Source organism: Haliaeetus leucocephalus, unplaced genomic scaffold (genome assembly GCF_000737465.1).
Source record: "Haliaeetus leucocephalus isolate CR32 unplaced genomic scaffold, Haliaeetus_leucocephalus-4.0 Scaffold68, whole genome shotgun sequence".
NCBI classification, from domain to species: domain Eukaryota; kingdom Metazoa; phylum Chordata; class Aves; order Accipitriformes; family Accipitridae; genus Haliaeetus; species Haliaeetus leucocephalus.
In genome coordinates, this window is record NW_010972504.1 from 517,355 (window position 1) to 535,442 (window position 18,088).

An 18,088-nucleotide genomic window follows, 5' to 3' on the forward strand; every position below is an offset into this window, starting at 1 on the left:
GCCGCGGCTGGGGCTCGGCCTCGCCCGCCGGGGCGAAGGCGGGAGCGGAGAAGAATGCTCGCCGCTCCCGGAGCCCCGAGCGTGGCCGTGTGTGGGGGTGTGCGAGGTAGGGCGAGCGGACCGTGGCTTCAGTAGCCCTTGTCGCGCTTCCGTGCCGCGGCGGGGCACGGCACTCCTACCAGTTCGGGAGGGAGCGCGGAGCCCGGCGGCGTGTGACGGAGAGACCGGAGCCGTGGGCTCTCCGTGCCCGGAACGGGCGCTCTGGTGCTGCTGCTCTTAGTCGTGCTGCTGTTCAGCATCGCCCTCGTCGCGGGTTCAACGTGCAAGTGCTTGGATAGCAAAGCTTTCTTCCTACTGTGCTTGCTTTAACATACGCTAGAACTGAGAAGCTGCTGTTTTGTTTGGGGGTTTTTTTTTTGTTGGTGTGGGTTTGTGTTTGGTTTTTGTTTGTTTGTTTTTTGTTGGTTTTTTTTTTAAATAAATGCCCTGCGATTTCTCTGACAGGAAGGCCAAAACTGGACGGGGGGGGAGGGGGGTGTCGTCGTCTCTTCTTCTTTTTTTTTAATTTTTTTTTTAACAGTACAAATGACTATTTTGGTTCTGCTTACAAATTTATGATAGTAAAAAGCTACTTGGTGAGGGCAACATAGGTGAAAAGCAATTGCAAATGCTGCCGTAGTAAAGATATTACGTTGTGAATTGTACTTCAGGAGTATATATGAAGGTATTGTGCCAAGGAAACCAAAGATGCACATGCTTACAAAAGTTAACTCTGTAGTGTAAACTCTAGATAGTACTGTCTTAAGAATGGGCAAAACTATTATGGGGAGAGACTTTTTGCTATTGTTTAATGCTTCTAAACCACTGTGAATAATGACTATAAAAGCTCCTGGGCTGTAAATTTCAAACATTAGCTTGATAAATGTTGATAAAACTACAGAAGTAGTATGTCTTGGTAGACTGGGAGTGTCACTGTGTGTCAGTCCTAACCCAGTAAATGCATGAGGCCCTCTCTTAATGAGGGCTTAAACACTGTTAAAATTACTATCTGAAGTCCAGATTTGCAGAGGAAAGCTGTTTGCTAACTGGAAGTCTGAAGCTCTTCACTACTTGTCCTAGACTGCGTATGTAGTGGGTTTCGGGATGTAGCTGGATTTCTCTTGCTGTCCTTCTCTATCAGATTTTATTTCTATTTATAATCTTAACCACCTATTTCTTTGACTCTACTATTCTTATCTTTGGCCACAGGTGACAGTGAACATCTCCTCTGTTTTTGCTTTTTAAAAGTGATACTAGTGTGTTCAGTTTTGTGTTGTCTAATAGCTTTAGAGTAGCTGAGTTACTGGCACTGCTGTTATTCTACCTCACTGTGGGAGTCCACAGTTTGATGGCCTGGCTATAGCTTTCTTTGTGTTTGAGGTACTGGAGGCTTTCCATTTATTTAAAGGAATAATTAAAACTATATTTCCTTCAAGTTTGTCAGGCATTGCCATAATGTCATTGTCTAGGTTCACGTAATACAGAGGTTACTCTCACTGTAGTAGTGGGACTCTGCTGTGTTCAGTGGATACAGCAGTGGTCAGGATAGCTTTTATCCTGAAAATAGACCAGTGTTCACTGGAAGTTCCAAAATGCAGAGAGTGCTAGCTGTATCTCTGTTATTAGGGAATATCTTCAAACAGGAAGATACTTTGAATTAAAACCAGTGCGTGTCTGAGGTTTTGAAACTATACCTAAAATTAGAAATGCTTAAAATAAGACACCTTTAACAACCAAAAATTAACTTTGAAACATCTACAGGGAAGTATTCCCAACAGCTCAGTGGTGGCATGAAATTGTTGTTTAGTTTCAGCTTGGAATCTCTGGTCCCACCATAACAAAGATCTTTTGTGTGATTAGTATGTTCATTACAGTTAGTAAAGCAGTATCTATACTTGAGAGCTTAGTGATTGAGTAAGCTTTTGCACACTTAACTTCTGAGACTTCCAGAAAAGCTTATTCCAAGAACTGTTTCAGTTGACTTACCAAAACAAGTGATGCTGCATTTCTTTTCCTGGTTTCCCTAGCTATAATATAAAAATAAGGGCATTTGTTGTTTGTAAGGCTAGCAGCAGTACTGTGAAAACTTGTATTTCAGGTCCTAAGACAATTGTATGAAGTTAGTATTAAGCAATCAACTCTTTCTTTGCTTCATGAGTAATTCTGTTCGTTACACCAGGCTGTTATGAAGGTCAACCATCTTTACTAAAGAGCTCTGAGACCAAATGAGTAATGATATAGTTAAATACTGTGGTTAGACTGAATAACTTGAAGCTGCATGTATTTATCATTACACCTATTCTCATAGATCAGTGTTACATGTTTTTTTCTTCAAGTGCTGCAAGAGAATAAAGAGGGAATACAAATTTGATAGCTTAGCAGGCCAAGAAAGGAAATTTTGTTAGCACAAAGCCATGGGCTGTGGGAAACTGAAAAACTTTAGCTGCTGCATCTTCTGGTCAGATGTTACCTTCAGCAGCAGATTGTTCTGATCCCCATAGCTATCCTGGTAACATGGCTCTTAGAAGTTTATGTGCGTTGTTGGCATGAAATAATTCTTTGATTCAGGCAGATTAAAATCTTCTCTTGGCAATTGAGTTTTTTAACAGTTTTCTAACTACCATTGTCGCTTGCTAAAATATTACTTGAATTAGTTTTTATTCCTAAAAGATGAGCAATTAAACTATTACATTTTACCTAACAGAACTACTACTTCATATTTTATCTCTCAGCCTTTAGCCTTCTGCAGGTTGATTAACTTTAAAAAACCAAGAAACAACAACCTCTTAATTTCTAGCTCTGAATTAGCTGAATGGTTAACTGTAAGACTAGCAAAAGATAGCTGAAGATGTGGATGTGATGATTTGGATCCTATAATACAAAAGATCAGCAGCCTAGGATTTTTTTTTTTTGGGCCGGAAAGCTAACTGCTTAAAGTGGTTTTACCTCTAAATGTCAATAATGCTTGTATCTCTTCAGCTGCACTCTGTTTTGCTTCTATATTGTGTATCCAAAATCCGGGAAGTGTTCTGTCATGAAAGTCTTAATGTTTAAATGTTATGCATACTTGTTTGTTCTCTTCTGCTCCATGGCACTGCCTTGAATGTCAGAAGTTATTAATGTACTTAATTATAGATGTTCTGAAATATGGACTCCTTTTAAAGGTATTCTAATAAATTTATTAAAAGTGGAAATATTTCTAAAATATTAAGCTTGAGTTTTGGGAGTTTTCCTTAATTCAAGGCTTTCTTTGCATAATAACTAGATGTACTGCATTTTTTATTGTATAATTAAGTCTTGTAAGTCAAAAGTCCAGGTATTACTATTGGTCAGTCTTCCTGGGAATAGATAGCTTTAGCAAGTGAGAGGTCTTAATTCTTTTTGGGTGAATATGCTGCAACTGTGGAACTCTGATCTTATCTCTGTTGTTGCTGCCAGAAACTCCAGATGAAAATGGCAAAACCCAGCGAGCTGACAGTCTTATTATGAAGAAGATAAAGAAAAAAAAGAAAAAGAAACACCGGGAAGATATGAGGGGAAAACGCCTGAAGATGTACAACAAAGAAGTGCAGACGGTGTGTGCTGGACTCACTCGCATTGACAAAGAGACTCTGTCTCAAGGACAGTGTGATAACTTAGAAATGAACAAGGAATCCTTCAGGTATCTGAAGGATGAACAACTCTGCAGACTGAATTTGGGTATGCAGGAATATCGAATACCCCAGGGAGTACAAACACCATTTGTGACACACCAGGAGCATTCTGTTCGCAGCAGCTTCTTGAAAACTGGCACTAAATTTAGTAACTTCATTCATGAAGAACATCAGTCCAATGGTGGTGCTCTGGTCCTTCATGCTTACATGGATGAACTCTCATTTTTGTCTCCAGTGGAGATGGAGAGATTTGCAGAAGAGTTTCTTGCGTTGTCATTCAGTGAAAATGATAAAAATGCAGCTTACTATGCTTTAGCCATAGTACATGGAGCAGCTGCTTATTTACCAGACTTCCTGGATTACTTTGCTTTTAACTTTCCTAACACTCCAGTGAAAATGGAAATTTTGGGCAAGAAGGACATTGAAACAACAACAATTTCAAATTTTCACTCTCAGGTAAGAACTGTTTAAAAGCGTAAAAGTTGCACAACACTTAGATTTGATTAATCTCATTAATCCAGAGCAGGGATGGCCTAAAATAGGTGAGGCACAAATATTTTGTTTTTTGCAGATGAAAAAAGATGATGTTGGGACTACTGCTACTGTGCTGTTTATTCCTCTTTCTGCTTAAAGCTCTTTTGTGCCCACTGGTAGTTGGTGAATCATATTTCAGACACTGAACTGTGACCTGTAGAAAGATCTGCACTGATCTTGCAGACTTTCAGTCTAAACTATCTTCTAAACTTGGGAGAACACTGAAATTGTTCAAAACAATAGGCAGGTCTGTATTAAGAGTTGTATAGATTGCAAATACACTGTTTTTTCTATTCAATGGATCTAGGTTGGTTTTTTGCAATGATGTTACTTTTCAGGTTTCAGTATATCATTCACAACAAATAAGTTTTTTTTAACATCTTAATTCTATCAGTAGCTGATGTTGTGTGTTTAAACTTTCCAACTTCAGAGGTGTTTAGAATATCTTAAGTGCATTTGAAAAAGGCTTTAATTTTAAATACTACCTTGATTTCTATAGTAGGCTTGAACTATCTTAAATTCTCAAACTATCTCCATGTAACTTAAATGGATGCAACAGTAATAACTAAGCCAATTTCAAGATTCACATATGAAAACCCCTTGCATTTGACTCTTGTGATCAAGCTTAGAAGTATCTATGAACATAGCGCAACATTACAGTTTAGATAAATCTGTTTCAGATGGAATAAAACCTATTCCTGCTTAGTATAGTCAGGACAGATTCAAACTACTGATTACTTTTGAAGTCTTTATTCAAGGTCTTAATTACTTTTAGTGGTTCACCTGTTGGAAGGAAAACCCTGAAATTCTGTAGTGGTGTGCACTTCAGTACTATTGGAACAGACCTTCTTTAGTAACAGATTTTGAAATGGTAGTGCTTGTGGATGCGTTATCTGGATCTCTCCAGAGTTTACTGAATGCTTATAATCAAGATTTGCATTGGAAAAGCAGTTACTACTTTACAGAAAGTTACCACAACCTTATGAAGTCTCTGAATACTTTCCAGCATTTATCATAGATACCATTAAATTGGTAATTCTGACACTTAGCTTATGAATTTGTTTGACAATGAATAGCTGCTGCAGCACTTACTTTAAACCAACTTCTGTTTCTTGGTTTAAGTAATTCTTTGCGCTGATGGAGCTGCATGAGAGCTCATAGTACTCCAAACCCAGTCTGTCTGATGAGCATACAAACTGCTGCTGTCAGCAAGAACGCTTCTGCACAGTACACACCTGTGTTCTGCAGATGTGAAACTTGTCCACAGGTTAGGTTTTAAAGTCTTCCGTATTAGTGATTTATCTATGTTCTTTGACATCATGATTACATTCTAATTTACTCTGAGTATGTGTGATGACCCCCTAAAATGGCTGAACAGTGTCAATTGGATATTTAACAGTTATGCTTTTTCTTGGTAAATGTCCCCATCTTGTGAACATGAATAGCTTATACTATAAATACATGTGAGGAATGTATGGTAACAAATGAGAGGCTTCACTGGGTTATAGTCTGTGCTGGTATTTCAATTAATTCTATTTTAAGTACTGTCTAAACTTGACGGAGTCATGACATAAGGTTCATTTGGTCTAAAACACATTTCTAAACCCAGGTTTAGCATGACCTGGTTAATGCTCTCTGGCTGAAGTACATTGGTGTGGCTCTTACTTCTCTATGGTTGCTCAGTGTATAGTAGTATAGTTGTCACAACTCTTAAGACAGCTGAAATGGGACTCTTCAGAGAATACAGATGATGGTAAAGTATCTAGTTTAAGGAGATGGATTTAAATTGATGGTGGATTCAACTGTGGTTCCTGCATGCTGCTAAAACTAGCTTGCAAAAAGCTAGCTTATCTTTAAATAGAGAAGGGTAAAATGCACTGCTTAAGAGAGCACAGGGAGGATGAGTGGCTATTTTACTGCTATTCCTTGGCAGCACTCTTGAGGAATAAACAGACTGGCTAAGCTTCGCTTTTGGACCTTCCTGTATGAGAAATTGTACAATACAAAAGCACTTTATAGTTATGCCTTAGCAGATTAAGCATGTTACAGTATTACATGCTGTAATACTGATATTATTTTTAATTGAAGATAGACAGTTAAAAGTCACCTCTGTTCTAGGTTGAACCTTCGGTATGCATGAATTTGTTTGCTGTACTGAACCATATTGTGGCAAGGGGATTTTGAGTGTTAGATAGTTTCAAGTCCTGGAGACTTGGTGTCAAGAAATCAAAATTTGATCTGTAAACTGCAAGTTACCTGAAAGTTAATGTGACCTTTAACTTGTACAATATTGAGCTGTTTTGTGTACCTTTTCAGACAAACTGAATTTTAGTAGGAAGTGTCTCCAGTTCAAAATAAGGACTTTAATCTGGAAGACTTCATAAAAATCTAGTGATAATTAACTCCCTTGCAAGGTGAATTCCTTTGTACTCAGGGCAGTGAGGACAATGTAAGCTGAATGTTTATAACAAGGCACTCCAATGTGTATTTGTAGTATAACTGTTTGGTTTCTATATATTAAAATAATTACGCTTCAGTGTTCTCTGGATTTTTTTGCTTGCATTGGCTCTGGCTCATTTGTTGTAATACCTTAGTGCTAAAGTGAAGCTTTAGTTTGGAGCTATTTGCTTGGATTAAGAGCTTTCAAGACTCAAATCACTGAACAGTAAGTAATTTGTAAGCTTTCTTCGCATAAGAGCATACTTCAATTTGAAAGTTCTTAGCAGTGCAGCTAGAATGAACTCTTACTTTCCCTGTCAGTTGTTTCAGTACAACTGCTTCTAGGTCTACTCTGTGAATTGGAATATATCTAGACTTGAAAAACCACTCCTGCTTCCCCCCGCCCCAGAAGAAACTGATCAACTGCCTGATCAGTTCACTATATGGTCCAAAGAACAGTTAAAATCACAAAGGAGTGGGGGTTCTGGGAACAGGCCAGGAAAGAGTTGAGGGAAGTAGGTTTTGCATAAGCTGCTATTGCTTCTGGGAAGAAGGTGGGAGAAGCAGCCCACAGGTGATAATAGGGTAAGTTTTAGTACTCCTGCAATGTACTGTCAGAAAAGGTTACTCTATTCCTGACAACTTTGGTCAATGAATCATATCACTGTTTGGTTGTCCATCCAATCTTAACTTTTCTTACTCCTGGAAAAAGGTCTCTTATTCTGGAAGGGCAATTTCTTTTTTTTAGCAGAAGCTGTCAAAGTGTAAAATAGATTGTGCATCTGTACTGCAAGCTTAATTCGGTTTATCACTTATATATAAATAAATATATAAATAATGCCCAATGGTCTTACTGAAATACCTGTCAGGTTTAAGTCAAACACATAACCCTTGCTGTAATGGCATGTCACACTGTCCTCCCTTCCTTTTTCTGTTGTAAATAGTAAAGCTGCTTGTATTCTTGCTTTCTTCCTTGTAGTAAAGTGTTTGTGTGGTTGGTTTTGTAGCTGATTTAACATATTAAAATATTGTCACTGACAACTGATTCATGCTTTTCTTGAAACTAGAGAGAAACTTCTGAAATGTAACCTCATTTGTCTCAAATGTGCCTCATCTCTATGTCGTCTTCCTACCCTACAGAGGTATACTGCTTGCTTAACACTTCATGAGGCAAGAGTCTGATTTATCTCGGTAACATGCAAATACCAGATCTGTAACTTCCACAGGATGATGCTGTCTACTTCTGTTCTCACTTATGTGTGAAACACTGATGGGCACATCATTCAGCTGCTATAAAATGTCTACATGAATACTGAAGAGCTAAGTTTAAAAATGTCTGTAACTTCACTTTTAGTGTGATACTGTATGGTCTAGGGGATACATATGGTAGTGACAGCTGTTTGGCATTTTGAAAGGGTACAGGACACCTGAGTGGTCTTACTAGCCCAATGGTCCTTTTACAGCAGTAAAGATTGTATAGATCAGATCATGTACTTAGTGGCAGTTAGTACTCATGTTATCCAGTAATGTTTTTAAAGAAGCATAGTGAACAAATTATAGCAATGATGGTGCTGTGGTAATAAGTTATTAACTTCTGACAGCCATGTAAACTGGAATGACCCAGGCTAAAACAAGAATTGAGCTTTAAACAAAAATAAGAAATTTTTAGAAAGGTCCTAGTGGATATAACAAAGTCACTTCAGGTATTTCATAGTCTTGTCTTTCTTCCCTGAAGAGGGGTGCAGAATATGGCTGTGAAATTAATATAGCTGTTAAGAGTGCATCTAGAGCACTTGGCAAATGAAAGGTCAAAGTAGTTTGCAAGAAGGTGCAGCAAGGAGGTTGCTTGGTCTTCCTTCACAGTTGGGTGGTTTAGTGTCCCATGAGTAAGATGCCTGTTCTTTTAGATGGTCATGAACATGCTTGTTATTACAGACAAGGTCTTAGCATACTTTGTATTCTTGAGACCGCTATCCTAAGCAGTGGTATTAGTATTTGTGCTGCTCTGGAGGAATTAAGGATGAGAGAGAAACTATGTGAAATAATTTTTTACAGCATATTAAACTAGTAGACTACTACCCCTGGGATTGGCTTGAGATGAATACTACAGCCTGCTGGGGATTGCCATGAATTGGTACATATTTTCAGTGTAAACATGTCCTGATTTTAATTCTCAAGTGTATATATTTCTTTAAGTTCTATTAAAAACTGGGAAAACATTGAAATCCAAGATTTCCTTAAAGTATTTCTAGTGTCTCCTTTATAGCTCTTATTCTTTTCTGTTTTTTCATTGGATTCCAGTGCATTAAAAAAAATAATGTTAAAGCTTCTAGTTTTTCATTACCTTTGAAAACATTATAAAGAAAAACTGCAGTTCATTTTAACTTGTGACAAACACCTCTGAAATACTAGTGAATCTCAACAGGTGGCTTCAATAGAACAAATCTCATCTAGAAGTAGTCTGTCTCTACTTGCTTTAATAGTACCAAGCAGTTGAGTTTAACTAGCTTAAGGACAAGAACATTTCAGCCCTTAGTTTTCCTGTAGGTGCACAGAACTAGATTAATGCTGTGGTTTTCCAATACTACTTTGAATTGCATTCTAGCTAGCTGGTGAAATCATTCCACTTTACTGATGTTAGATATGAACCTTTACCAGTAATGTTCTAATAGGATTTGGAGACTTAACTTTCTCTTAGGGCAACAGCCAAGAAGAATTAACAGCCTCTGAAGATAGTGCCTGGTTCATAAAATCTGTATTGTCAAACCCAGAAAGTTAGTATGCGTTCATTCAGCGGCTCCTGCTGGTCTTGATGGACTTCAAGCAGAAGTTCAGTGAGTGACTTAAGATATAAACTTCTACACATGCAGGTAGAGGTGATGTGGTGCAGTAGTTGGCTTAGGGCTGAGGAATAAAGCTGTATGTGAAGTTGTTTTTGGCTCTGACTTAGCTTTTAATTAAAATGTGTGTGCAACCAATGCAGAACTGCTAACTGCATATATACAAAGCTCAAGAAAGGAAGACTCTGGAAATAGGAGTAAGCTAAACTCCTATAATTAAGAAGCTAAATATCTGTGGTTGCTGCTAGAGGATAAAATTGCAGCAGTAACTAACTCTTGCTTTATTAGTCTCCTAATTTACCTTTAACAACTTCATGGAGTAGTTTAACTACATCTGTTTTGTTGGCTTAAACTGCAAAACTTAAAACTAAAAAAACTTAAAACTAAGCTCTTTCATACTTAGAAAAGATATTACGCTTTCTGAACATGGCTATAAACCTTCTGTCCTTTGTACCTGTCCCACCACTTAGCCATGGAGATTGGCTGTAGTTTTTCACCACTAGAACCACTTGATGAATGTAGAGAGGCTGTTGAAGAGTGATGGAAGGTTGGGGCTTAGACAAATCAAGTATACAAAGCAGACTAATTATGGCAGAATTTCTGATCTTTTAAGATTGAATAGGTGCAGCATCTACGTACAACCTACTCTGTGGCCATATGGCATGTTATAGCCCAAGTCCATAGGATGAGACTAGAGAACACTGGAGTCTTGTCAGTGGTTCTCCTCTGGGAACAGAAAATTGGCAAGAAAAGTTTCCAGATGACCAGGGAAAGTGGGACAGTCTGTGCTACAGAGAATGTCAAAAAGCTGTAAGTGAGATTAAAGTGTTTCTGGCCACAGCAGTGTCAGCAGGTTATATTGCAAATGGTAATCCTAAAATTGTTGTACATGGACACTGGATTTCTAGCTAGACCTCTCATTTCCTCAATTTTTTGTCCAAATTTTTGTATACACTGTAGCAATATTATCAAAACTGCTGCATGAAGGACACCTAGATTTTTCACTACGGTCATAGGGAAAAGGCCTTTAGGACATGACTGAAATGAAGAAAGCACATATATTTCAATAGCGTACAGTTTGAAATGTAGAAGCAACAGTCAACTGCACAAATTAGTGGAGACTTTAAGTTTGCTGGTGAAAGACTGAGTTACAATGAAACTTTGTGTGATGGATTTCTCAAGTCAGCCTGGAAGTGTTGAATTGTTCCTGAATTAGTCAAATAACTAACTTCCTATTATTCGAACTTTACAAGTATTTTCTATCAGTAATACAGACAGGAGTTCTTTTGGGATAACCTATGGGCATCTGTTCTAAGTGGTCGGACTCTGTGCATATTCCCAAAGGCATCTCTAATGAAATAGATGTAGATAAGTTGTGTAGATGAGTCCAAGATTCATCTCATCTGTGGTCTAGTGTATTATATTAATCAATTTTAATCTCTTGTAACAGAACTAAAGCTGTGGTGGTATTGTGTTTTCCTTTCTGCCACTCAGGTCAATCGAACGTACTGCTGTGGAACGTACAGAGCAGGACCAATGCGGCAGATCAGTCTTGTTGGAGCAGTGGACGAAGAAGTTGGGGACTACTTCCCAGAATTTCTAGATATGTTAGAAGAATCCCCATTTCTCAGAGTAAGCAGTAACTTGTGGTGTTTTTTTTAAAGCACTATAGATAATTAAACATTTACTACATTTCATTTTTTCCTAAGTAATTAGAAACCATAAAGTATTTTCTCTATTGATATGCTATTTAGGCTACTGAGGTATGTTCTTTCCTGTGTCCAAACAAAAGGTACTGAATTAGGTAGCTACAGTTGTGTAAATAACAAAAAAAAAAATACAGTTTATCATATGTATGCACAACATAATAATCTACTTCCTATAAACTAAGTTCAATAAAGTTAGCTTGGAATACATTTTACCTCTCAAACTTAATTTAGTTTCTATGCAATTCTTTTGACAGCAAATTTGAACCAGTTTTACCAAAGGCATCATTTAATTTTTCTATCTCACCCAGTGTTTTGTGTTATGTGTGTTTTGTGGGTTGTTTTGTTTTTGTTTTCTTTTAGATGACTTTGCCCTGGGGTACTCTTTCTAGTCTCAGACTTCAGTGCAGGTCACAAAGTGATGATGGTCCCATAATGTGGGTGAGACCAGGAGAGCAGATGATCCCAACAGCTGATATGCCAAAATCGCCATTCAAACGGCGCCGGTAATGTTTTGTTTTCCTTTCCGTTATTAAAGGTAAAACATTGCAGTTATGCCTGTGTTAGATTTGAGAACAAAACTTAAGTACTTTATGTGTAACTAGTTCTTCAGAAGGTTGATTCACAGATTTAAGTTTTTAATTTCTGTTTCAAATTGGCTCAGTGGATAAGCCAAATACATTATTTGTGATAGTTATTTTATTTCACCACTTTCATAGTAATATGTCCTAGATTGAAACCTCTTTTTATTATCCTTCAGGAGACTTCTTTTATTCATCTTATTTCTGTGGAAAGAACTAATTTGGTGGGGGGGGGCAGGTGAAATGCTCTAAAAGAGCAGAGATCCTTAAACTGTTCATGTCACGTTTTAATGTTAGTGGTAAAGCACTTGTAATACAGTCTGCCTTCTCAGGAAATATTGTGGTATACGTATGTAGTTACTGTCTTTCTCAGAGTATGCTGTAGAAAAAATTTTAGGAGATAAAGAATTGAAAGCATATTTTAATTGTAATTTCAAGCAGAATTTTTGGATGGACTCCCAAATAACTAAACTTCAGTATCTTACTAAAATAGCTCTATTTCACATACCATTAAATGCCTGGGAGAATTCTTTCAGCACAAGTGAACAAAAAATTTTTTTTTGGTGATAGGATTTGTTTTATAAAGTTTGATCTCATAACCTGAATTGTACTTTGCTGTATTTGTTTCCATCTTTTGTCGAATAGACACCTAGAAGAAATCAGAGGGAAGTGCTTTGGTCTTTGATTTTGAAGCCTGCAGCACACAACATTTTAAGATTATTTTAATACAAGTGTTTAATTTTGAGTAGTCTGAAATGTTTTTTAGTATGTCTTTTTTGTCGTGTTGTAGGTCGATGAACGAAATAAAGAATCTCCAGTACCTACCTCGGACCAGTGAGCCCCGTGAAGTTCTGTTTGAAGACAGAACAAGAGCTCACGCTGATCATGTGGGTCAAGGGTTTGACTGGCAGAGTACAGCTGCTGTAGGTGTTCTGAAGGCTGTACAGTTTGGGGAATGGTAAGTGCCACTGAAATGCAACTATTCTAGTAGGATGGGGTAATTCTGAACGCTTCCTCTCTTAAAAAAAAGAAAATTCCTTGGAAAACAAGCCTAGTCAAAGAAATGGTTTAAACACTGTAATGAGATAAATGCTGTCTAGAGCTGGAAAAACACAAGCTGTATACCTACTATTTTTCCCTCTTGAGGCAGTAGAAAAGTTGTAAAAGCAGTTTGCAGAAAATTTTAGTGACATGCAAAATAAGCCTAAGATACCATGCCTGGACCATCATCTGTGATTGTCTTTTCCTGAATAGGTATATTAATGCTAACTTCTGTAACAGTAATCTAAGAACTCAATTTCACAGCTACAGTGCTTTCTCACTTCATGTACCCAGGACATTGCTGTTGACCTTGCAGAGAAACTAGACTTGCATCACTGTTATTTCTAGCAATTACAGTAGAAATTGGATAGCATCATTAGCAATATCGTTAGATATTCATATGAATAAAAGGCACCAGAACTTCCTTACTCTGATTCACAGCCCTTGAATAAAACCCAGCTCTTCATTGCTTCGGCTTCAGAGTTACTTTATTACTTTACATTTTTCCTTTAATTAGACAGAATAATTCTCTACTGTAGATCGGAAGAATAGAGGCAAATTGTGGTTCCTAGAACATACAGAGAACTTTGATAGTGGCAATTTGAACCTAGTTCTCGGACACTTCGGTATAGTATTTGTCCACGAAAACATCACTTCTGTTGTGTGTGCATCAAGAAAGAAGTAAAATGAAAAAAACCCAAGAGAAATCTGTGACCTATACCTCCTTTTCAAAATAATAAGAGTATTGAGAAGCGATGAGACTTTGTGTGCCATGTAAAACTGAAGTAGGTTGTTGGTTCAATGAAAAATTTTGCTGGAAAGACCTACAATTCTCTATAACTCAAATCCTTTAAAAATTCCTGGAATTCTCATCTTTTTCTAGGAGTGACCAGCCTCGTATAACCAAAGATGTGGTCTGTTTTCACGCTGAAGATTTCACTGATGTTGTGCAGAGACTTCAGCTGGACCTGCATGAACCTCCAGTGTCACAGGTATTGAATTTTCCCTAGTGACAGCTCATTCTTAGCATTTTGGAATTAGCTTTCGACAGTTTTCAGGTTCACTGTATAGCCAGCCCTTTTGTATCCTCAGTGGCCCTCAGTTCACAGCTCTCTTGGGCAACTTCCCTTCTCATGTTTCAGAACAGAATAGTTCAGTTGGAAGGGACCTACAGTGATCATCTAGTCTAGTCCAACTGCTTTTCCGTTCCACCAAGCTGGGATTTATGCTGTGAGTCATGATAATGTGCAATAGAGACAATTAGAAGTTAAGAAGTCATGTATGCCTGTTTCTGCTTTTTCTAATATACTGATGTTGTCTTAGGATGTGAAGGCATCTAAGCTCAGTCCTGTCAGCCAAAACAATGCAGCTCACGTCAAACTTACTGTTTTCAACTATAACTGTAGAATGCTCTTAACTGTTCATTGTCCTCTAAGATGTGCATGTTAGATAAATTATATTTTAAAAGTCCAATTCTCATCTAAATTTGAAGTTTTACCTGTTAAACAGAAACATTCTGATTTAGACATGAAGTATGTTGAAAATAGGTGGATACTGAATTGTTTACTCTAAACAGGATATACCACTAACTTTAACCATCTTTCCTTCTCTCAGTGTGTTCAATGGGTGGATGAAGCCAAACTAAACCAAATGAGACGGGAAGGCATTCGCTATGCTAGAATTCAGTTGTGTGACAATGACATCTACTTCATCCCTAGAAATGTCATTCATCAGTTCAAAACAGTGTCAGCAGTCTGCAGCTTAGCCTGGCACATAAGACTTAAACAATATCACCCTGTGGGGGAGACTTCTGAAAATGCAGAAAGCAATTCAAGCTTGAACAGTAGTGTTCCTGGAAAGACAGAGTCAGAAGGTGAACCCCAGTGTGTGAGTGTAAAAAAAGAGTCTGAAGAACCAGGTATAGAAATGCAGCTTACAACAGGGGTGCTCTCCTCTGTTTCTTCAATATCAGGACTTGTGCAACCAGATCAGGTGGCCCAGCCCCTTCCAGGTTTTAAAATAGAGTCTGATCAGCAACACAATCCACAGGATCATGCAGGCTCTTCTGTGTGATATGTATATAATCAAACATTTTTTTAACAACTTTTTAAAATTTTGATGTGAAGTTATAGTTTTATAACTGGCTTATGTTTTATTGGAGAAATCTTGCCTATAATTCTATAAAGAAAGGTGACATTCCAAAATGTCAAGCATATCTTTTTTACACAGATTATGCAAAATTCAAGTTGTATTTTAACCCCTTAGTACAACCTGTAACAGTGGTCTACCACTTCTTTCTGTTTAAGTAAAGAGATATTGAATATCTCCTCAAAGTCAGAATGAAATTCCTCCAGGAACATAAAATGATTGAACTACATTGGTCAGTGTTACTTCCCTACTTTTACTTTATCTCTAATCTTCACCAGAAAGTGATGCTTTTGTAGAAGACTTGCAAAGTGACTTTCCCATCTCATTTTAATTGCTTAAAAAAAAAAAAAGGCGCACAGCACTTTTGATGATTTGTGAAATTTTTGGTATGTCTGTACTTGACATGTTGGTTTATATACAAGTTGGGTTTATATACAAGCTATAGAAATTGATATCTATTCCTTACAGTTCCTACAAAGGTGATCTGTAAAATTAACTGAAGAAAGTGTCTGATCCCGTTGAAATGCAATGACTTACTGACCTAACACTTTTGATAGCACTGCTTATGCTGTTTGATGGGAGGGTTTTGCTTCCAAAATACATCTTCCCTGAACATGATTAATACTAGTGTTAAAATTAGAGAACCTGTTGGTAGTCTTGTGGAGGAAACTGCTATCTTTGAGCACTTTAAGGCTTTAAAATACTAACCAACTTGGCAGCTTGTTTTGATCAGGTCGTAATGTGTCCAATGGAACCACACTTTCCCTTGTACTGATGCACTTAATATAATAGCGTTGAGTTGATAACTGACTTACACAGTAAGGCTGTCCTTATTCTAGGAAGTTCTGTATTAACTATTTCACAATAAAAAGTATTACGGCATTGGACTGTTTTTTCCATGTGTAGCTTCTGGGTGCCCAGGTACTGTGGAAAAATCAGTGGCACATGCTAAATGCGTAGAGTGTCAGCTGTTGACAGTTTTTAAACAATATTTCAATATTTCTGGATGTTAATGTGTAATCTGTATTTGACTTTCACTCACCCCATTTATTACTGCCCTTTCCAGTCATCAAAAGGAAGAGTCCTGTCCCTTTCTCCCTCTCCGTTCCCCCCTCCCCACATTTAGAATACAAGTTGGGTTTTGGTGCAACTTAAGCTGTTTCCAGATAACTTTTATTTGTTCTAATCCTCACTGGGGTAGGAAAGATTTGAAACACTATGTTAGACTAGACAAAAGCAAAGATGCTGTGTTAGTTCTGGATGCATCTTTTTAATATCAATTGTTACTCTTCTCTTTATAAGGGTCTCTAAAATATGTTACTCTATTATAAATCTTACTTTGTGCAATATTGTTTGTGTAGGCTTTTATATACATATTAGCACCTCAGTGTAGAGGTCACTATTTTAAACTGATAGAAAAATAATCATCAGAAGATACTGCAGTGATTAGTTAGAACCTGTATTACTCCTTATGTGTATGTATGTATTGTCTTCGGTACAAAAATGAGGACTAGGAAATATTTCAATTTAAAACTAATTTACAGATTGAAGTGGTAGTGACTTGTTTAGTAATCTGTGTAAATAAGGTGTTAGAATGGAAAGCTTTTATGATGAAAAGTAATGTGATTCATGCAGGGTTGTAATTTAATCTTAGCAGAAATTCTAGATGACCCAGACTGGTTCATAAATGAGCCGTCTGTTCTCTGGTGGGTTTTTTCCACTTTTTACGTTGAGAGGAATTTCATAGCTTTAAGGGTTGTGCAAAGTAAAATTCCTCACAGGCAATAGTGGTTTCAGTTCACCCTTCACATTCAAGGATCGTATTACCCAAGGGTGTTCTTTCCTTTTTACGAAGTCTGCTAGTCTTCCAAGTGCCCATTTCACTTCTCACATGTGCTATTCTTTGGTCGTGTCAGTAGAGGTACATCAATAAGGTGGCTGTTCTTTGACAGCCAGCACTGCGTACAATCACTCAGGAATTGACAAATCTGCAGATACTACAGTGAGTCTGCAAACATAACTTTAAAGGCAGAATAAACAGATTAAGAGCCCCCATACACCAACTTGTCTGTTTTACAGTGAAAGTTGAAATAGAACAAAGAGGGAATCAGTTTGGAAGTCCTCTGTAAATTCTAATAGCATGTTTTTAAATGGATAAAGGAAGAAAACCACAGTGGCTCACATTGCTTTCAAAACTGTAGCTTTAGTGAAATCTATGACTACAGCCTGAATACCTGGAAAATGCTCTGACTTACCTCTTTGGATGGAGGGACATGATCAATAGTATCATGCTCTCTTTATGTTCCATTCAATTACTAACTTAATATCTAACCCCAGATTTAAATACAGAAATGTATCTTCAAATGACTTGAATGTTGCTGATGCTGTTCTAGCATGCTTGGAAGATTGAGGAAGAGAGGAGCAAACTTTATAAAAATCTGTTACCTAAATACATCATTAGCTTTGGTACACTTTAACCAAACTGACATCCTACTTTCAAACTCCACCCCAATTCTGGATGTAAAGTATGAGAGGGATTGCTTATGAAGCTGATCGCTATACTGTCTAGCCATTGCTTCAAGATCGCTTCAGTTGGACTGAAAACAACAGAGCAGAATTAGAACAATGCCTTGATGTGAAAGATGCAAATGTTTTCCAGAAGAAGACATGTAGAATACTGATTTTTATAAGCTATAGCTGTTTAGAAATGAAGTAACGAGTTCAAGCCACTTAGTGTTTGCTGAGCAAAACAAATCTCTGGGTAGGTCCAAGTAAATATTTCTGAATGTCTCATCTTAAATAGCTGGCTGTTTGAATTTCTCTAAGATTTCATAAAACAGCCTACATAATGAGATAATCAAACTTTGGCGAATTTCATGGGTTGTTATAACAGTTCTCAGTAGTACTCGGATAGAAACAGAACAGTTCATAAATATGAATGTGCTGGTCAGTTACTGTAAATCCTCAATTATCCATTTATGAGGTTCTGCCCTGTGATATGTGTGTCAGTTGATCGGAGAAAACACTCCTGCTTTATGCTGGGGACGACTGCTAATTGACCAAGCGCTCTGTCTGTAAAGAGTGATCAGCTTCGAGATATGTAACTC

The 18,088-nt window shown here is 37.5% G+C and overlaps 1 protein-coding gene across 1 annotated transcript; it reads left to right on the plus strand.

Annotated features, from left to right (window-relative positions):
* The first annotated feature begins 25 nt into the window (after positions 1–25).
* Positions 26–15,868, plus strand: RSBN1 (round spermatid basic protein 1). Its single transcript, XM_010578744.1, has 7 exons — positions 26–106; positions 3,478–4,148; positions 11,000–11,137; positions 11,575–11,717; positions 12,583–12,750; positions 13,717–13,825; positions 14,448–15,868. Exons 1-7 carry the CDS (start codon positions 55–57, stop codon positions 14,904–14,906), a joined length of 1,740 nt encoding a protein of 579 aa, XP_010577046.1. The 5' UTR covers positions 26–54; the 3' UTR covers positions 14,907–15,868.
* Positions 15,869–18,088: the final 2,220 nt, after the last annotated feature.